The sequence below is a fragment of the Zalophus californianus genome, chromosome 2, assembly GCF_009762305.2.
Source record: "Zalophus californianus isolate mZalCal1 chromosome 2, mZalCal1.pri.v2, whole genome shotgun sequence".
In the NCBI taxonomy this organism is placed as follows: Eukaryota; Metazoa; Chordata; class Mammalia; order Carnivora; family Otariidae; genus Zalophus; species Zalophus californianus.
The window spans coordinates 43,428,079-43,449,734 of record NC_045596.1 but is presented as its reverse complement, the minus strand read 5'-3'; the positions used below and the strand labels follow the sequence as shown (position 1 = coordinate 43,449,734).

Sequence of the window (21,656 nt, the reverse complement as noted above, 5' to 3'; positions counted from 1 at the left end):
GGGGAAGGAAGAAATGGCAAGGAGGGAGGGAGAGCGGGAGGGAGGAAGGAAGGAAGGGAGCGGAGGAAGTAGAGGGAGAAGGAAGAGAGGTGGGTTACCTTGGGCAAGTCATTTAATGTTTCTGTTTCATTTTTCTCATGTGTGATTAGGTGAATTAATCTATGCAGAACACTTAGAACAATGGCTTGCACATCATGAACGTATTTGCTGTGCTAGTCACAATGATTTTCTTTCTTTCTGGTCTTTTGAGATTGGGAGCACAGGGAGAGTTATCCTTATCATGTAGACCAAGAAAAACTGAGGCAGAGGGTGGCCAGACTTGCACACAGTCCTCCACTTATGGGGATGATGGTTATCCCTAGAAGTCACATCTCCCGTGTCCAAGTCTAGATGTTCTTTGAAAAACAAAAGGAGGGCAAAATCATATGCTTATAGAAGCATAGGCTTCAGTTGATGAAAACTTCCACTTTCTGTTCCTCAAAGCGGATTGACGATTAAAACGTGGGTTTTCCCATCTCCAGTCCCACCCCAGATTGGTGAGAAGTCCCTGATCTCTCTGGTGGATTCTTACCAGTATGGCACCACACAGATGCTGACATGCACGGTCTACTCCGTCCCGCCGCCGCATCACATTCGCTGGTATTGGCAGCTGGAAGAGTGCACCTACAAGCCCGCGTGAGTAGCCTGGGGCCTCTTTTTGCCTGTTGCTGTGCATTTCTTACCGTACGCTGTGGTATGACTCCATTCCACCCCGAGAAGGCCATTCCTAAGAAAGTTATGCCCCAAGTGGTCCTTTTGCTATCTTTCCATCTTTCTCCATGTCTTACGTTTTAGGACAAGTCTTTCCTTGGGGTGCCCCACCTTGAGATTAGATAGCTCTCTCTTCCTAGCTTAGCCCTAGTGTGCACACCTCTCCAAACGCAGGCTCTTCGATCACTTTGCCAATTGCTAATCTTTGGTGTTTCTCCTTATACCAATCAAGTGGTGAATGCCACCCTCTCTCCTTCTTATCTGGAAGAAGGTCCATCTCAGAGGAAGAGCTGATGGATATGAGGGAGCCACAGGCCTGGCTGCAGCCTTTGGATTCTCAGGTCCAGCTTATCAGGTTCTCACATAAGTCCAGACATCCTTAGGAAGACAAAACAACAGGCCACCCACTACCACCCCAAGCAGTTCACTTCCTGTTGTTGTTTTTGAGATGGCCACTACTAGTTTCTTCCTCAGATGCTGACCATTTCCTACACAAAGGCCACAGTCCCAGGGAGATTACTTTAAGAAGCCCAATGACTTCTTAGTTTCCTTGTCTTCCTTTGAACTAAATTAGCTTGAATTGTCTTGTCGATTCAATTTATGAATGGAGGTTTGTTCCCAGAATAGCTGTTTCCCTCCTGTATCCTGAATGAATCTACCTAGAACCTCTTCCTTTTTTGCTGAGGCCTATTTTTAATTGGCGCCAAATCATGTAATAAGGTAGTGTGCGTTGAAAGTTATTTCCAAGAACATAATCACCAAAGTCAGACTCCTTTCCTTGCTATGGATTTGAACTAAAGAAAAATTAAGTCATAATAGGAGCTGTTCTTTCTTCCTTATAGCCAAGCTGTCTTCATGACAAACCCATATACTTGTAAAGAATGGAGAAATGTGGATGACTTCCAGGGGGGAAATAAGATTGAAGTCAACAAAAATCAATTTGCCATAATTGAAGGAAAAAACAAAGTGAGTTTGAAGTTCTTTAATTTGAAAAGCTGTCTCTCTCTCTTTTCTGGAAGGATAGAAGTATGGAGTGGAAGCATGGCGTCAATCATATGTGAAGGATATTGGAGATTGATAGTCACATTAATTGTACAATAAAATACTAACATATTAAGTTAGTTTGAAAGCACCAATGACTTTTAGAAGCACCATTGACTTATTAATATCTTATCAGAGAAAGGTAAAACAAGTATGCCGTTAAATCTGTACATCTTTTGTAAGGTGATTCTGATTTTACAAATACAGAAATGAGAAAATGTGTACAGTGTTAAAACACTTTATTTTCTTTTTGGTTTCCAATGCCCGTTTTATGTAATGCATGAGCCACAGCAGCATAATTATAATTGGGTGGATTTGAGAAGGTCAATGCAGTAATATGAATGGAGTAGGAAGGTCTCACAGGTTGAATTTTAGTCTGAAAGCATGTGCATAAACACAGCCTCCATTGTTTATGGCCTGGGATTTGTGTTTTGTTTTGTTTTTCATAGACTGTAAGTACCCTTGTTATCCAAGCGGCAAATGTGTCAGCTTTGTACAAATGTGAAGCCATCAACAAAGTTGGGAGAGGAGAGAGGGTGATCTCCTTCCATGTGACCAGTGAGTACCACTCTGCAAGGGGGGGTTGGGTGTCTCATCAGGTGGGTGCTAAGCTGTCTGATACTCTGTGGTCCTTGCCATTCCTGAGTGGCATGGTGTTTCAGGAGAGGACTTGGACTGAATCTGGGTGCTTTCATTCATAAATGAAGACTCCTCAGCTAGCTTCAGGCTCATGTGAAGTCAGTACAACTGACTCTCCCATTCCCTCAGAGGAGAGAATGGTTTCATATAGTTTTTAGCCACAAGTCCTATCTCATAGTTATGTCTCCACCATCCAAGTGTAACACAATGCTTGGCTTCTTGGGGTTCCTTCAGTATTGTTGGGCTTGCTGCTGAACAGTTGACAGCTTGAGTTTTCTGGAGGGAATTGTAATGACATAGGGGCAGTTTCCTCCCAATGTTGCTGATTCTGCCTGTTCATCTTAGTTTTATGGATAAGCTTTAGCTGACTGGACTAGGTGAAAGAGTTCAGTCCGGGCTAATTGTCATAAATATAGCTTTAATGTCATTGAGTGTGATGTGTCAATGAGGAACTAATTTATAAATTTCCATGTTATAATTATCTGCTTTGAATATGTTTTGGATTTTTTTAATCTCAAAAACTGTGTTTAGATAGAGCTCAAAGTGGAGATTTGATATGTATCTGTGGAATGCATCTTGGTAAAATAGTACATTTTGGGGCCCGAACTGTCTAGTTTGGTTGTCTCCTTGTATTACATTGTTTGGGATTGCTAGAGCTTCAGTTTTCTTGGTGCTTTATAGCAGTCCGAAGGCGACAAGAAGAGAATTGTGTGCTGCCCAAATTAAATCATCATTTTCTAACCTTGGGTTTTATATTTCAGGGGGCCCTAAAATCACTTTGCAGCCTCACACCCAGCCCACCGAACAGGAGAGCGTGTCTTTGTGGTGCTCTGCAGACAGAACTATGTTTGAGGACCTCACGTGGTACAAGTTTAGCCCACAGGCTCTGCCAGTCCGTTCGGGAGAGTTGCCCACACCTGTTTGCAAGAACTTGGATGCTCTTTGGAAAATGAACTCCACCAAGATCTCTAATGGCACAAGTGACATTTTGATCATGGAGCTCCAGAACGCATCCTTGCAGGACCAAGGAGACTATGTGTGCTTTGCTCAGGACAGGAAGACAAAGAAAAGACACTGTGTGGTCAGACAGCTCACAGTTTTAGGTAGGGAGGCAATTCTGGGTCATCAAAGACAGTTGGAATGCCTTTAGTGTAGTGCTTTTAGGGACTGTAAAAAGATTATTGTCCTATAGGAGCATATGAAGTAGACTGGTGCACGCTTACCTTATTCACTGAACGTTCTTGAGGCAGAAGGAGGTGAATAGTGATGAAATGATGCATTAAAAAGAGAAAAGAACATGTTTCTTTCCAGCTCTGATGATAGGATTTCACTAGTACCTCCAAGGGATTAGCGCAAACTGGGAAAATTCCTCCTTTATTCTTGACATTCATATATTTTAGTAGACACATATTCATGGAATGCCTACTATGAGCCAAGTAGGTTTCAGAAGTTCACAGTGGTGAGTAGGTAGACGAGATGAGAACACAGGCAACCACTGGGTGGTCATGGCCCATTGAGGTCTCTATGTCCATGAGGACAGGAATTGTTTTCTGTCTTACTCCTTGCTGTAGTTCGCATCATAGAACACAGTGGCACATACTAAGTGCTCAGTAAGGTGTCTGCAGCATGAAGAGGGTGATCATGGGGTTGTTTAGGACCTGAGAGAAACCCTGGGAGGGCTGCTACACTCACTGCCGGTACCTCTGGGTCATCCCATGTAGTCCAGCATAAAGATCAATGGGATGGATGATAATTTTAATGAGCAGGTAGCTTTGTAAACTCCCCAGGGAGCCACTCTCCACACCTCTTCTAACCTGTGTCTTGCACAAAAGCTATGCAGCCATGCATCTGTCTCTAGGGAAATCAGACAAATTTGGGAAGTACTCTTTGTGTCCACTCTCTCCATTTTCTCCTCTCTTTAGTGACCCTTCCTAGTTTCTGGGAGACATGTGTTGTCTGACTTTACTCTTAAGAAGGGAAACAAACTGCCCAGGTGAATGAATCTATACCACAGTTTTAGAGGAATAATATTTTCTTCAGAGGTCTTGGCATATTTTAAGAGGTATCTTCAGACAGACACTAGGATAGTGTTTGCTGGTGTTAAGACTTAGGTGTCAAAAGAAGGAGTATTTTGGGGTGAAGTCATTCCCCGGGCCCTTCATATCCTATCACATATATGACCATGTGTTTTCTGTTTACCTTGGTGACCAGTGTGGTTTCAAATTAATGGAAGAATTTAGAGAGAGGTGTGAAGGAGGCCATGCCCAGGAAATCTGTGCTCACAATGAGCTGGTTTGCTTCTCTAAGGACTCCTAAGTTATTTTCCTAAAATTATTCTTAGAATAGACTAGAGCCCAGGACATTTGTTTAAACCCCAATGTAGTTCACCACTGAGGTAATCTCATTTTGTTAAATGTTGAACTGGATCCTTTCAGCAAGATTCCTTTTGATTGCTTTGGAAAGGATATTTCTATAACCCTTTGATGGTATGGCAAATCTGAAGTTTTGCTATACATTGAAAGAAATACCTATGGGCTTAATTTTCTTGAAATTTTTGACTTTCTTTAGGGATTGTTGTCTTGCTCATTTGTGTTTTAGTGGAAATGGCACTGGAATAGTCCTTTAGGTTCACCAGATTCTATTATTAGTTCAAACCCTTACTCAGTTATAGGGACTTGGACAAGTTGTTTACCCCTCTGAACTGCAGTTCTTTCATCTGTGAAATAAGGTTAATATTCTTGTCCATCCTAGGATTGATAGTGAGCAACAGAAATAGTATAAGTGAGTTTTGAAAAAAGTGTCAAATGAATATAAGGCATTCTTTGTTAAATTACAGTGAAGTTTCGCACTTTTCAAAAGGAATATGGTGGAATTCGTGGGTGTCACTGGCTAGAACTTTCATGGGAGGGACTGTTTCTCCTTGAGGAAGCTCTGTCTAATTAGAAGAAAAACCCATAAAAGTGACAACCTTTATTTTGTGATGTGACAACCAGCTAGAATCACTAATAGGAATGTTCAAAGAGGTGTAGTGATCTATCTCAACCATCCTGACTTGTTTTATTTAACTTTACTCAGTGACCAACGGTATTGTCATCAACTTCTATTTATTTGCAGTTTAGTAAATCAACAGCTTACTGTTTGTGAAGTTTAAACTATTTATTAGTTTACTGATGTTAAAACCATTTCAAAAGTTATAACTAAATGTGTGATTTTTGTGTGTGCATAGAGCGCGTGGCACCCATGATCACTGGAAACCTGGAGAATCAGACTACAAGCATTGGTGAAACCATTGAAGTTTCATGCACCACGTCTGGGAATCCAGCTCCACAAGTTACCTGGTTTAAAGACAATGAGACACTGGTAGAAGACTCAGGTGAATAGAATATGTCTATCTCTCATTGGTTGCAGAATTCTCCTGGAGATGTGCTCTAAACCTCACATTACATCTTGATTTGTTTTAGGTAGGAAAAAAAAAAGCAATATTAGCGTCCATGGTCTGGCTCATTTCCTAGATTCAGAATTAAAGTATTCAGAGCCTTGTTGAATTCTCATGGAAGCCCAGGGGTGATGAGTCAGCAATGCATCCTGTACCACTCTTTGGCATTAGATACTAGTCCAAGAAAAGGACACCATTTATATTTTTAGAATTTTTTTCCTGAAAAACTCCACCAGATCACATCACAAATAGAAACAGTCATTTTTCTTTTCTCTTAGGTATTGTACTGAAAGATGGGAACCGGAACCTAACCATCCGCAGGGTGAGGAAGGAGGATGAAGGCCTCTATACCTGCCAGGCATGCAGTGTCCTTGGTTGTGCAAAAGTAGAGGCATTTTTCATAGTAGAAGGTCAGTGGAGATGCATGGACATATCAGGTGGTTTTAAAAACTTAGTTTGTATATATACTCACACACTTTGGGTGATTTTTGATAATCGTTGTACTTTGTATATGTTCTACTCTAAGTATATATTATTTTAACCAGAAACCATAAAAAATGTTATTTTAATTCTGCTTGCATCACATTTCCTATCCTTGCAGTTCTCACTTTGGAAAATTTCTTAGCCAGACAGGCGGAATACCCTCCTTGCTCTTATTTTTTTCTTCATTTGAATGGCTCGGTTAACTTGTTGTGGAAGCAATACCCCTATATTTACTTGAAAAAACATTAGAATTACTGTTCAACCACCAAAATCAATGCTATCCAGATAATCACAAGGGTTCACAGTTTTCAGTGGACTACAGACAATTAAAATTTATTTGTGAACAATAGACCCTTGCTTCTCTGATGTGGAAGTTTTAAGGTGTCTAAATGTTAAAGGAAACTCCTATGTGGATGGAAGAGTGAGGTGAAATCTGGCATTTTCCCAGATGGAAAAGGTAATTTGTGACAGGATATTTTCTCTTCAGAAGTGTATTCCAATTTTAAAAAATAATCTATCAGGGGAGCAATGAAACTCTATTACGTGGGTGAAGGAATGGTATACAAGGGGAAGAAAGAAGGATGGTGACAGAAGGAATAACTGATGAATTTTTATGAACTCATCCTAACTTGTCTCTCAATGTCTAGATTTTAGAGTCCCTTCATCTGTCAAATCGGTTACATCTTGACTTGTTTCCCAATCTGTAGGCTTATTACCATTTCATGAACTGCACTTGCAAAAAATATTTCAAGTGTGTGAAATAAATAAAAATTTCAAGTGACATGGTGCTTTTGTCACTTCCAAAGGGCTTCATGTTGAGGGCAGATCTTAGCAGGGACTTCCAGCTCTCTCCAATGCTCTGCCTCATCTCTGTTGGCTGTTTGCAGCGGGCTACCCACAGAGCTTGTATTTACTTGTACCCAAAAGGGAATACTAAGAAGGAGAAAGGTAGATATTTAATTCTTCTGTTAGGTTCCCAAATCTTAGTATGGGAGTATTAACACACTAACTTATATAGACAATTGAATCTTTGAACTTTTTACTATGTATAATGGACTTTTAGACCTCTGTGTATAAAAAGAAATTTATTTTAATAGGACTACGAAGGGAAACAGAATTGACTTCCAAGCCGTACTTGGTACTTGGTTCTCCACTGTGAGCTCTTACTTGCCTAACTAGTTAATTCCTTGTTCTTGTGCCTTTTTGAGGCTGCCTTGGGCCCCTTGGACAGCTTATTTGATTCATACTGCACTCATTCAATGGGAGGCCCTAGGTGATAATTGCTTCCTTATCACCTCTTTGCTAATCACTCCTAGTTGAAAGCCTCCTCTGGCATTTGATTTCTCCCAATCAGAGCTGTCCTCTGGAGCCCTGAGCATCTGCAGCTTTCCTTGCCGACCTCTGCCTTACCTTTCATGGATGATTTAAACTCATTTTATCGCCAGGCCACGCGGGATGCTCTCATCTTGGCTTTCTCTCTTTTCCTAACTCAGGCTCCTGCCACACAAGGGCAAGGTAGTGTGATGGCTAACTGGTGTTGGACAGACTTTGTTTAACTCTTGACCATTCCCCCAACTTGCTGTGTGCCCTTTATGAAAGAACTTAACCTCTCTGAGCTTGTTTCTCCATCTGAAAACTGAGCGTTGTTGAGAAGATTAAGTGGGATGACGTATTTAAAGTAATGAGCACCTAGGGGGTGCATGGTAACCAATCACTCAGCCACTTGTTTTCTTATATAATCCTTTGTCAAACTCTATACAGATGAAAACAGACTATCCATGCAAAACCAAACATTTATTTTCCTTAGAAAGAGGCCACTATAAATTATTCTAGAACTCACTGTGAATTAAAACATGCGTCTTCTCTTCCCTGTAGAATGTGATCTCTTTTCTTTCCATCAAAGACCGCTCTTCCTCCAAACACTTCATATGTTTTTCTTGTAAGACATCAACATTTCTATCCTTGATAGCCTTAATTTCTGTCCTTAATTGGACAGAAATTGGAATTTTATCATTGGAGGTTTTCATGGGCAGTGTTTTGCAAACTTTAAATTATCCATTAAGAATGTTATAGACTCCCTCCTACTTAGAGGCTTGTGACTATTATTGTCTAGGACTTTTTCCAAGTTGGTAAACTTGAGATCTTGCCTTAGTGTAGAACTTTGTCGTCTTATATAAAATGTTATGGGTTTTCAACTGTCGATGCTCATTCAATTTTGTCTTTCCAGGTGCCCAGGAGAAGACAAACCTGGAAGTCATTATTCTAGTAGGCACAGCAGTGATTGCCATGTTCTTCTGGTTATTACTTGTCATCGTTCTACGGACCGTTAAGCGGGTAACAAAATCATTTCCCTTCCATCCCATGTACGTTGGTTTTCATGATTAATGAAAGCTGACTGGGGCTCTTTGAGTTGTTTCTTCCCATTGTTATTGGCTCAATGGGCACAGTTTTATTTCAATACAATAACATTCTTTCCCACTTTCTTTTGGCTGGACCACTGGGCTTTAATTGATAGAAGCCACTAGAGGAGAAAAGGGCTTGGACTGTCTAGTGTAATTAAGATTTAAGTACTTCATTCTGAGCTCATTTAGGGGCTGAGGGGACACTGGATGCAGGATTATAATAGGACTTACTCTCAAACTTCATGAGTTTTATTTGAAAATGAGACATCAGGAATGGGGCTTCTATAAACAACAATAATAAGCACACAAAAAACAACAGCCAGACAACAGAGCGTATGTGACTGGAAGGAATAATGCTTTCCAGGCCAATGGAGGGGAACTGAAGACAGGCTACTTGTCCATCGTCATGGATCCAGATGAACTCCCCTTGGATGAGCACTGTGAACGCCTGCCTTATGATGCTAGCAAATGGGAGTTCCCCAGAGACCGGCTGAAACTAGGTGTGTTTTCAAGTGGTATTAAGTTGATGTTGGGTTTACCAGGACATCTCTCCCTCCTTTAGGATGATGACAAATCTAGTTTATTCACATGTTGGATCCAGGTTTAGAATATTCATTCTGTCTCTTGAATTTGAGTAATCATCCTTTTAGTCACCTAGAATTAGGGTCCGTGTACAATTATCCAAAGCAGGACATTTGGAGAGCAAAGGGGGAGGGGTATTAAATAATGAAGCCAAGATAAGGGAGTTGAGCTGGATTCTCTGAGTGAAACTGGGGTGTTTGTTGACCCAATCTAGTCGGAATCTCTGCATGTCACTTTGGTGCTGTCAGAGTCTAAGTCTGTTTTGTTTGCTGTCATCGTTGACTGTAGGTAAGCCTCTTGGCCGTGGTGCCTTTGGCCAAGTGATTGAAGCAGATGCCTTTGGAATTGACAAAACAGCAACTTGCAGGACGGTGGCCGTCAAAATGTTAAAAGGTAAAAGGAAAATTATATGGTGATATATCTCTCTATCGGTTTCATCCGGTCTATAAACATGATGAAAGACTTGTATCGGCAGCTCTGTGGCTAGGTGAGCCCACTAGCCAAGCTTGTGGCTGGCTTAGGTGATACCTTTGTACAAATTGGGAAAAAGTTCCTCTTTTATAGCCTCATGTCAGGGTGCATGCCCTGGCAGGCAAAGTTGAGGATGGGCTGCAACTTCACCCACGTCCCCACTTTGCCTAAGAGCCCTTGTGCAGGGCATAGCTTATACAACTGTACTTAGTGGCCTGACTATAGGAAAATAATACCTTGGTTATGTAAAAATTGTTTCTTAATATATTATGGTGCATTAGTGAGATAATTATAGACTATGTAGAGACATGGAAAGAAGTTTAATATAATCAGTAAAAATGGTAGAGTGCAAAAACAGCATGTTTCCTAAAATTGGAATATGTGAAAGATTTTCTCCTATAAAGATAATGGTTGCACTAGGGAAAAAAGGACCACAGGTGACATGTTAAAAATTAAAAGCTTTATAAAAAATGGTTAATCCTAGTAGTAATGGAATTCTGGTCTTGTTATTTTAATCTGGGGAGGTGGTGCATGTATAGCTGTTAGCTCCAGTTGTGATGTGCTTCCATTGATGGAGGCAGGGCTCCGGACCCTTGGCCAGTAGGTCCTACGCATTTCAAAGCCATCTCTCTCCTTTCACCTCTTCTCCCTTGTGGCTAAGGGTGTGTGCAGTTTTGAGGTGGCTCATCAGGGTCTGAGGTGTAGACCGTGTGTATGAATGAGAGGGAAGTGTACCGGTCTGTACAGGATCACACTTGCAGTTTTAGCCTCATCAGCCTCTTGTGCCAACTGGCCTTGCCAGCTGGCCCCTGTTAAGTTTCCTGCTTGGCACTGATTGGCGGGAACTTCAGCATAGCCCCTAACACATAAGGATATTTAATACATGGTGTTGCTTCCTTACAAGGAAGGACTGAAATAATCAGGCCCTGAGAAGCATAGTCAACCTGATACACGAAAATCCAATTTTGTAAGAGAAGAAAGTCTGGGCATGATTCCATTTGCAGATGTATTCTCCACTTTGCAAAAGACTTCACAATGGATTCCTTTAAATATCAAACATTCTGGGTGCACTTAAAGTAAGATTTGGATTTAGAATTGGAAAATATAATTTACACTTGACTTTCAAGGCACCTAGTCTGTAAATTGGATTACAGTCGTATTATCCCTAGAGGGTTGGTTGCACACATGAGTGCGGTGGGGCACCGGGACTCCTCAGCTAATGCCCACACTTATGATTTCCCTCTTTGCCATATATTTGTAGAAGGAGCAACACACAGTGAACACCGAGCCCTCATGTCTGAACTCAAGATCCTCATTCATATTGGCCACCATCTCAATGTGGTCAATCTTCTAGGCGCCTGTACCAAGCCAGGAGGTGAGTATCTGTGGATGGTTCTGGTTGCCTGGTGATTTTGGCATATAATTTTCTGCTGGTATTTCAGGGAAACCCCTCAGCTCACATGGCCTTGATTTCCTTAACTTAGGATACTTTGCCAGATTCCTAGATATAAATATATTCCACGGAGGTTTAATGGACACTATAAATTATTCCAGAACTTCCTGTGAATTAGAAAATGCCATCTTACTATACTGCAGTTTGCTGCTTGTGTAAGAGGTTCAGATGAGAAAAGTAAACCTCTCAAAAAACTTGAAAGCAAAGACCTTAAGAGTAGTTCCCCCTAAAATGGAATCATCTTAGGTGATTGTGTTGAAAAGCAAGTGGGTGGATTTTCTTCCAAAAATTTGGTTCATCTTGCTGTGGAAGTGCCAGTTGGTAAAAGAAAAGCTACATTAATAAGGGCATTGTGACCAGCTGATTTTGATGATCCTGGCCCAGTGAAAGTTTGTAGTGTCCTCTGATGATGTTTTCTGGTTCATCCATGTGTTAAACACTTGATGAGATACGTGAATGGAGACGTTTTCCTTTCTTAACATGGTGTGCTGTTTGCAGGGCCACTCATGGTGATTGTGGAGTTTTGTAAGTTTGGAAACCTGTCAACTTACTTAAGGAACAAGAGAAATGAATTTGTCCCCTACAAGGTATGTCATTTAACTCAGCTCTGGCCACATTGCAAAATGGAGGAAGATATAGGTTAATCTTTCTCTGTTAAAATGCGGTGAAGAACTTGTGAGGAGTCTTCATTTGGTTGTTTTAATTTCCTCTTTTACCTGCTGGGGGACATATCTTCTCATGGTTGGTTTTTGTTTTTGTTTTGTGACCCTCATCTACTGACCCAACCCATTAAAGTGTGCCTGAGGAGGGGAGAAGGTGGGCATGATTAAGGAAAAGGAAGGATGTCTCTGGATTATTTTCTCTCTCTCCTAGCAGTATTTGGCCCCATATAGTGTCAGTCTCTCGGTAAAGAGCACCCTAATGTTGGAAGTGTGTCTGAAATAGACTTGAAACAATGTGTTTATCTCTTTAAGCTGAAGAAGAAACTAACTAGGCTTTATGGAAGAAAATCTATTATGTAGAACACTTACCCCAAATTCCAGCCTAGAGAGTCCATATTCCTGAAACTGATGTCCTTCTTGTCTGCTTTTAATAGCTATAATTGTTTTCTAGAGATCTCTTTTGTATTCAAGGAGTTTGTGCATTTGCTTCTTTATAGACCAAAGGGGCGCGATTCCGCCAAGGGAAAGAATACGTTGGGGAAATCACTATGGATCCGAAACGCCGCTTGGACAGTATCACCAGTAGTCAGAGCTCAGCCAGCTCTGGATTTGTTGAGGAGAAATCTCTCAGTGACGTGGAGGAAGAGGAAGGTACCGGCTATTGCTTTCTCCACACTTAATGCGTGCTCTTGCAGGAAAGAGAAAGTGATAGAGTGTTACGAGGAATTTTGTCATGGGAAAAGTTCAATACTCCCTCATATTTGGAAGAGATCTAAATTTCTAGACTCCTCCATTCAGTTTTCCCAAAAGAGAGTTTGTGGAAGCCCTAACTAAGCAGCTGGCTAGGTTGTGAGGCAAAGCATGGGGCGAGCCTGAGAAATCTCACTATCCCCGGAGGGCCAAGCAGTCAGTAACAACCAAACCAATGCTTTGAGACTATTGGTTCAGCATTTAGTAGCAGGAGAGACTCAGCACTTTATTCCCGGAGGACAAAGGAGGCTCTCTGGTGGTTGATTAGCCTCCCCATTGCTCTAAGCAGTTCAGCCCCACACTCCCTGAGTCACCGGACCTCTCCAAGGCAGCGTAGGGATCACCTGCTGTTTCTACCTGATTCCAAGTGGCTTCTCAAGTCTTTCTTGCAACCATACTTCCTCAGAGGAGTCTTGGTAAGCATATTTTTCTTTATCCAGTTATGCTTCCAGTGATATTTTAGTGTTCTCTCTGAGTAGAGCTGTGTTCGCAGTCTAACTTCCAGGATTTCTTCCAGCTCCAGGATACACTTGTCTAGCTGCTTCCCTTAGAAGGAGCAGAGACAGCTCCATGGATATAAAAATGGAGCTTCCTGACACCTGGCTCCTCTTGAGGCATGAGCTTAGAAGAATCCAGTCATGCTGTTGAATCACAGATCTGTACCTCTGAAACAAATAATGCAATATATGTTAAGAAAAAAAAAAAAGAAGATAGCAGGAGGGGAAGAATGAAGGGGAGTAAATCGGAGGGGGAGATGAACCATGAGAGACAACGGACCCTGAAAAACAAACTGAGGGTTCTAGAGGGGAGGGGGTGGGGGATGGGTTAGCCTGGTGATGGGTATTAAAGAGGGCACGTTCTGCGTGGAGCACTGGGTGTTATGCACAAACAATGAATCGTGGAACACTGCATCCAAAACTAATGATGTACTGTATGGTGATTAACATAACAATAAAAAATTAAAAAAAAAAAAAGAAGAATCCAGTCATGAAATAGTGAAAGAAACCTGTTTCCCTTTCCCTAGACACAAGGCTACAGATAGAACTTAAATCTGGCTTCTTTCTCTTAGAAGCTGAGCAGGGTATGCGAAGCTGGAACTTGGTCTCGAAGAGTGTGGAGAGGCCGTCTAGACCTCACGTAACTGGGCCCACACTGAGTGGGGCCCTCTCTGTCCCATCCTTCTCTCTCACAAAATGGTGGCCAGTGCACTGGAAACCCAAAGGATTGGGGTGCTCAGTTGGAGTAGAAAGGGTGTTGGCCTGGAATTTGTCTTTCACTCATTGTTAACTGAGAGCCCTCTAGCCCTAAGCATAAAAAAATAATTGATAAAAAGGTTCTCAGTCTATTTAATACTTACAAGGTTATTATTACAAGTGAGTTTTCATTTACTCTGGTATTTGTCTCTAGGAGAGAAGCCATGTCTTATCTTAACTGACCAAAGTTAAGAGATCATGTTGAAACACCCATTAATGTCTTAGTGTTTATTTGTACCAGTTGCACGGAAATAAATACCACCAATTTACGTAAAACCATCTTTCTCTCAATGTTCCTGTCACCTCTCATTCATATCCTTGAAGGGAAGAAAGCATCCTCGCAGGCCTGTTTTAATGTGTTTACAGCACTTTCTCAGCTTGAAAGTGAGAGAAGTAAATATATTTCTGGTATTTTTAGTTATCTGTTGTAGATTATAATTTGACCTTTGGCCTTTGTCCCAGGACAAAGCCGGGAGAGAAAAGATTGAATGACCCTGAATATTGTTGTTTTATTTTTAGAGTTCTTGCTATGAAACTATTGTTTATCCCTCTGGGTACATGAACGAAAAAACAACAGTTTAAAACAGCAAACTTAAAAAAGCCCTTTTTCGCTCCCTGCCATCTCTGCCAAGTGTAGCTCCCTTCGGCCTCCTGGATTTGCTGGTTCAATCTGACTGAGATGGAAAAACCAACATTTTCTTTTCTTTTCTTTCCTTTTTTTTTTTTTGCTAAGGGGTATGATGAAAGCTAATAATACCGGGATTCAGCAAATTTACAGAAGATACAGGCATTTTTCTCTCTGCTTCTATTTCCAGAAGTTTAACTCCCAAGTGTTAAAATGAAGATTACTCTAACAAACTTAGGAACAAATAGTTTTTGGTGGCAATACTGATCTCTGTCCTCCCACATCTTCTGACAGTTTCTGAAGATCTGTACAAGAACTTCCTGACCTTAGAGCATCTCATCTGTTACAGCTTCCAAGTGGCTAAGGGCATGGAGTTTTTGGCATCACGGAAGGTGAGACAGCTCAGGGGGGACCTGAAGTATCTCTTCAGATCACAGATCTGGAAGCAAGATTTCCAGTGCCAGCCACTGGAGTTTGTTAGGGACTGTAATTTGTTCTCTACTGCTGGGACTATTCAAAGAGTTCTGTTGGAGAGACCCCGTGTCTGCTAATTTAAGGAGGTGTAAGGATTTCATGAAATTAATTAACTCGTGATAAATGTTTATCGACCCTCTATGAAGTGCAGGCAGTCTTCTAAGCACTAAGGATACTATGTGAACCAACAGGCAAAACTCTCCTCCTTCATGGAGTTTACATCCTATTGGGCCAAACAGGTGGTGAACAATATAAAGAGGTCAAATACATAGTAGGTTGGAAGGGAAATAAGCACTATGGGGAAAAATAAGCAGGAAGGGGTTAGAGAGTACACAGGAGTGCTTATGTCTGTGTGTGCATATGCCTGTGTGTTTGTGTACATCAATTTTAAACAGAATGAACAGGGAAGGCTTTATAAAAATGTGACATCTGAGCAGCGAGCTGGAAAGGGTGAGGGACTGAGCCTTGCTGATATCTTGGCGTGAGAGTCTATTTTTAATTTATTTTACATTCATCACCATCCATCAAAAAGTATTTGTTAGTGGTATAATTAGAAAGCAGGAAGGACAGGCTTCAGATGAGAGCGATTATAAAAGCTAAATTTAGAAAAGTAGGCCAAACAAAGGCTGAGGTGGGGGGACGTGACAAGTTACAAATATTCCAGAGGCTGTAAACACCACGGCGGGAGCGGGGTCGGTTGCAGTCACCCCTCTGGAAAGGGTAGAATGGATGGTTTTATATTAAACAAGGAAAACTCCAATTAAGTTTTAGGAAAAATGATCAGTTGACAGAATGCATTGGTTGCACCCTCCTGGTGGGGCGGGGAAGAAAGACTTAACATTTTTGCTTTTCTAAATTAGAGTGAAATCTCTAACCCACCCATTTCTTTTTCTGAAGCTTAAAGCTTGTCACAGCTTTCAGAGCCTCAGGATCTCGAAAGTTTCTGTCCGGGAGCTCTTGTCTCCTTTCTCCCAAGGAGAGAATAATATTTTATTATTATTTTTAAAGGCCAGAGCCTGCTGTTTAGTCAGGGTATCTTTCGACTGGGAAGGGAATGGGGTGGGGACCGTTAAGTTCCCTTGCATCTACCAGCTGGTGTTTCGAAGACTCCCTAGTCGTTGGGCTAAAAAAGGAAGCTGTTTGACTGGGGGAAAAGTAGAGAGGACTATCTGGTTTTTGGAATCTCCTGTCTTGCTCATTCATGCTTGACAGAATGCTTTTGAATATGCCTCTTTCAGAAGGAAGTGCTACACAGAGGCAAGGGTGTGGGGTGGTGAGCCATGCCTGGTTCCCGGGATCACTCCCGCACTGGCTTCAGAATTCTCCTCTGAGCCTTTCATTCATTTATAAATGTTCCCCGGACTCTTATTCCCTTACAAATCTACCAGGAGAAGCTAAAGCTGCTCAGTAGTAGGAAGTTAAATGAGGATGGGGAATATCTAGACGAGAGAAACTGAAGACCAGAAAAGAGTGGAGAGAAAGCAGGGGGAATTAGGTTTTCCTTTTTTAGGGCACCAGAGAATCAACTTGACCCGTGAGAAGCCGAAATCTCTTTCATAGACCTTTATGAAATCCAACACTTTGAAACAGGATGAGCCCCACAGGGGATGGTTTATCAGAGCCGGTCATTTTCAGTTCCATATGGAACGGAGAAACCAACCAAAGGCACCAAACCAAGGAGAGCCCCTTGATCCTGATTTCCGAGCATTCATTCAGAGTAAGAGGGCATTCTAGGGCCTCCTTAGAATAACAGGTTTTAACCATATATGGTGCCAGGCGAAAGGGATATGTGGATGTGACCAGAAACACATTCTTAATTGTGTCCAAGAGAAGTCTATTTATGATTCCATCATCATACTATAACTTAATTATTTAACTCCAAAGTCTGGGACTCTTTATGGGATAAGCAGATGTGTGTCTCAACAAAAGTCAGACTTCTTTCTTGAAGTGTTGGTGAAAGATATTAGCCCAATGCTTGTTAGTCAGTTGGTTTTCTGATGTGGGACTTTTTTAAGCATGAGGTCACAACAGATGCAGAAGACATCAACTGTGCCACGACCTAACGCACACACGGTTCTTTTTGCAGTGTATCCACAGGGACCTGGCCGCACGCAACATCCTCTTGTCGGAGAAGAACGTGGTTAAAATCTGTGACTTTGGCTTGGCCCGGGATATTTATAAAGACCCAGATTATGTCAGAAAAGGAGATGTAAGTTTCAACGATGAGCCCAGTGCTCTGTTAAGTTGCAGGATCCAAATTCCTCTTTGCAAGCTTCAGGACCCGCTTTGGGAACAAAGGAAATTTTTTCTTCAGATATGTGCTAAGTTGGGTTCTGATTCCTTGTCTTCTACCCTCTTAGGCTCGCCTCCCTTTGAAATGGATGGCCCCAGAAACAATTTTTGACAGAGTGTACACAATTCAGAGTGATGTGTGGTCTTTTGGTGTCTTGCTCTGGGAAATATTTTCCTTAGGTAAGTCACTTGTTTTTTGTCCCTCCATCCATAGTCCAAAGAGAATGATAGAAGTCAGTGGCCCCAGTGCACCTTTTCCTCTCCCATGTTCCACCTTGATCTGGTGAAAGTTACTTGGAAGATTTGGTTAGTTTAAAAAAAAAAAAAAAATATATATATATATATATATATATACACACACACACACATACATATACGAATATACAAAAAATATATAAATATACATATATATGTATGAATGTATTGTATTTGGGAAGATGTTCAAGAATCAGGGTTTTCTCTAAGAAAAAAATCAAATCAAATGATGTCCCATTCCTGTTTTATTCTAGGTGCTTCTCCATATCCTGGAGTGAAGATCGATGAGGAATTTTGTAGGCGATTAAAAGAAGGCACTAGAATGAGAGCCCCTGATTATGCCACACCAGAAATGTAAGGCTTTGAAAACACCTTTCTGTCCTTCCTTTGCTCACAAAAACTCCCCTGCCCAGAAGACTTTTCATGATACAGACCTCTTTCTTTTTTTTAAAAAGATTTTATTTATTTATTTGAGAGAGAGAATGAGAGAGAGAGAGCATGAGAGGGGGGAGGGGCCGAGGGAGAAGCAGACTCCCTGCTGAGCAGGGAGCCCGATGCGGGACTCGATCCCGGGACTCCAGGATCATGACCTGAGCCGAAGGCAGTCGCCCAACCAACTGAGCCACCCAGGCGCCCTATGCAGACCTCTTTCATGGCCCCATCTGTATCCTGCTTCTCCCTGAAGTCTTCCTTGATAATCTCAGGCAGAGAGTCATCTCTTCTGGAAACAACAGCACTTTATCTATACTCATGAGTTAGTTTTTATTTGATATCAATTTATAACATTTCCTGTACATACCTGATGCTCCAAGTGTCGGGCTATGTGTTTTATATGGTGTTGTATTACTATTTAGTGTCTGGGTTCATGGTGGACTTTTCATAAATGTTTACTCACTCAAGTGCTTGTTTTCAGCATCAGATGAGGAAGAAGGAGACGGTTAATGACATTCGTGTTTTGCTTCTCTAGATACCAGACCATGCTTGACTGCTGGCATGGGGAGCCCAATCAGAGACCCACGTTTTCAGAGCTGGTGGAACACTTGGGAAATCTGTTACAAGCTAATGCTCAGCAGGTTTGTGACCTCCATCCAAAAAGTATATCCAAGGCCTCCTCTCTTCCCTAGACCTTCTCATAGCCACCATATTCTTGCAGATCTGAACAATAATGCTTTCTTAAAAGCTATAACTCCCCATTTAGACAGATGAGATCCTAACCACTCATTCTTCCTGATGTATTTTTTTCTTGTCTTCAGATACTCTTCTGAAGTACAATCAATCAATTAATCAATAAAAAATTAGTTGGTCCACAGAATATCAACAATGAACAGAATTTCAAGGAATTTTTAATACACTGTACAGGCAAAACCATATCTGAACCCTGCAAAATAGATGGCTTTTTCCTCAGTAAAATCCCAGACCCCCATAACTTCCACTGGAGGATTTTAGAATTGTAACCTTTACCATTAGAAAGTTATTTAATCTCCAGTCAAGGGCCTCTTAATACCAGGAATGGAAGCCAATTTCCTCCTGCTTTTCTTTGGAACAGGTGGGGGGAACAATGGTTCAAATCTGTTTTTATCAGTAAGCCTTTCAAACATTTAAAGGTATCACATTGCCCTTTCTCTCTTTCTCTTGATGAAGTAATGTTAAATTGTGCGACCTTTTTTCAGAAGACCCATTTTCCTGCACATTTATTGCTCTTCTCTAGACTGTCATCAGCTTTTCCATTGCCTTGACGTGTAGAGGCTAACACTGGGTGACATACCCTTTGAAAGACCTGGCTCTTGTAGGTAGGGCTTTGTGAAGAAATGATCTTTCAGCCCTCCGTGTTCTGTTGCCACATCACTGGCCAGAGCCTGCTTTGTCTTCCTCGTGACCACAGTTCTCTGTGGTCCCCTTACTCCTCTTGTTTTTATATTAACTCCTTTAACTTACTTTCATATATACATATCCCTCTCAAGGGCCCTTTTGTTTTCGACAAACCATTTTTAATGTTGTCTTTAAGTTCTGCACTCAGATATGAAAGCGACAGACCCCATGGCCTTTGTTTCTCATGAAAAGGCTCGTGAGGGGCCGGAGCCATAGCAATAGAACTCCGTGTTTGTTGTTTCAGGATGGCAAAGACTACATTGTTCTCCCGATATCAGAGACTTTGAGCATGGAAGAGGATTCTGGACTCTCCCTGCCTACCTCACCTGTTTCCTGTATGGAGGAAGAGGAAGTGTGTGACCCCAAATTCCATTATGACAACACAGCAGGAATCAGGTACTGTATATGGTCAACATCCCCAGGGGGACGGGGCACTTCAAGGTCATTTGAGGAGGGGGTGGAAGGAAGGCTGCATCTCGCTTCCACATTTAACCTTAGCCCTGAGACTGCTGTCAAGGGAAGTGCTCCTTGAAGTAGGGCTGGGGTAGGTGAGTTGATTCCCATCTGTGGTCCACATTGCTGCCATAGCTGTTTCTTTAGAATTCTAAGCCCTGCAGCTGCAAATAGCTGGAATGCCACAGCTTGTTAATCTCCAGAAAAAGAGACCAATTTTATATAGACATCTGTATTTAAATTATCCCCATGTACTCTTTTATTAATGTGAATTAAATGGCTTAGGAAAGATTCAGGAAGGAAGGGTTTTATGCGTATATGAGAACACACGTGTCTCCCTGGCCAGGATGCAGGGTGCCGTGGGGATGTGTCCTGAATTGGACTGGACAGCACATCTTCAGAAGCCCCTCCCTAGTCTGATTTTCAGCATTTTATTTGCATAATGGGACTTCTGGACTTATTTAAAACACATGCACTGCTGTCCTCTCCTGATTTGTAAAGGGGTTCTGAAGGCAGCTTTCTTTTTTCTCTCTCCCAGCACCTGTGCCTGAGGAAAGAGTTGATACAGTGTCTACAATATGATATGAAAATTGCCTTTTACTAAGCCTGGGACTTTTTTGTTCCCCTCCCCCCCTACTCTTTGGGGTGTTTTTCTCCTGTGACTGCCCCGCCTCCCCCGACTGCAGGGTCCAACCTGCACTCGTGAGTGTGCTGTGACTGCAGGAGGGGCATGGAGCTCTAGGTTAGCCAGGCTGCCCGGTCGTGGGCAAGGAGGCCCCCTGGACAGCTTGTTCTGGGGAATCACATGGGGTGGCAGGAACACTGCCAGAGTGGGTAGAAGCCAACACGTAAGCTGCCGGTTACATTTGTGTCAAGAACTTCTAGCATTTTTTTCAAAGATCTTTTCCTCCTGTTATCAGATTTTGCCTACATGATACCTCGCAGAGTTAGGCAAGGGAGAAACTATTAACCTTCTTGATGGGGATGTTGAACATGAGGCTCAGAGCAGTCACCTGGTGGAAATAAACAACTGTGGTTAAAGATCCAGATTTTAGAGTCAGATAGAACTGGCTGGGCCACTAAGTCTCCCTCTTAGTGACCTGGCGCACATCTTCATCCTGACCCAGGTGAAGACACTGGTGTTCAACAATGATTCTTTTGAGAATTGCGTGGTATAACATATTTCTGTGTGCTGGGCACTTAGAGAGCACTCGATATGTGAAAGCTATTAAGCAAGCTGCTTTAAAAATCACATCCCTAGGATGAATCCAGTTTCTCCAATCTCTCTCTCTCTATGTCCTGTTTTCTGCCCTAGCAAAGAGGGAACCTCAAAGAGAAAGGTGAATGAACTGGAAGCCAAAAGTGCCACTCTCAGGTTTAAAAACCTCTAGTTCAAGCTCAGCTGGCCTTCTGGTGTGGTAATTATTCCTCCAACACCGCTGCCTTCTTTATCAGAAAGCCATTTGATCATGAACTCTATTCCTTGGGTTTTTCGTGACCAGGTGGAGTGAGGACCCGAGCGGCAGCCTCTTGGCTTGCTTGGACGCTTTGCATATGGTGCTGAGAGTCGATGAAGTCATGTTTGTGTAATGGAAGTGCCAAATGCGATGCTGGATCTAAATCAGGGCTGCTAGCATTTATCCCCAGAAGCATGGACAAATGTGACACCACATTCTGAACATGGGCCTGGCTCCTATTTTCTGTCTGTGATTTTCGAATTGGTCTTTCCAGTCCAGTTTCTCTTTTATCCAGCCATAATTTGAGAA

General features: G+C 42.0%; 1 protein-coding gene across 2 annotated transcripts in view; it reads left to right on the top strand.

Moving 5' to 3' along the window:
* The window catches only part of KDR (kinase insert domain receptor), a 44,298-nt gene that overhangs the window by 15,527 nt on the left and 7,115 nt on the right, over positions 1–21,656 (top strand). For both annotated transcript variants that reach the window (XM_027598825.2, XM_027598827.2), the window contains 18 exons: positions 522–675; positions 1,593–1,716; positions 2,241–2,349; positions 3,192–3,533; positions 5,657–5,803; positions 6,145–6,276; positions 8,577–8,683; positions 9,116–9,251; positions 9,622–9,726; positions 11,066–11,179; positions 11,756–11,844; positions 12,417–12,570; positions 14,842–14,939; positions 17,108–17,230; positions 17,382–17,493; positions 17,823–17,922; positions 18,536–18,641; positions 19,682–19,833. In XM_027598825.2, the coding sequence (XP_027454626.1) occupies positions 522–675; positions 1,593–1,716; positions 2,241–2,349; positions 3,192–3,533; positions 5,657–5,803; positions 6,145–6,276; positions 8,577–8,683; positions 9,116–9,251; positions 9,622–9,726; positions 11,066–11,179; positions 11,756–11,844; positions 12,417–12,570; positions 14,842–14,939; positions 17,108–17,230; positions 17,382–17,493; positions 17,823–17,922; positions 18,536–18,641; positions 19,682–19,833 (2,404 nt within the window). The remainder of the gene's footprint in view (positions 1–521; positions 676–1,592; positions 1,717–2,240; positions 2,350–3,191; positions 3,534–5,656; positions 5,804–6,144; positions 6,277–8,576; positions 8,684–9,115; positions 9,252–9,621; positions 9,727–11,065; positions 11,180–11,755; positions 11,845–12,416; positions 12,571–14,841; positions 14,940–17,107; positions 17,231–17,381; positions 17,494–17,822; positions 17,923–18,535; positions 18,642–19,681; positions 19,834–21,656) is intronic.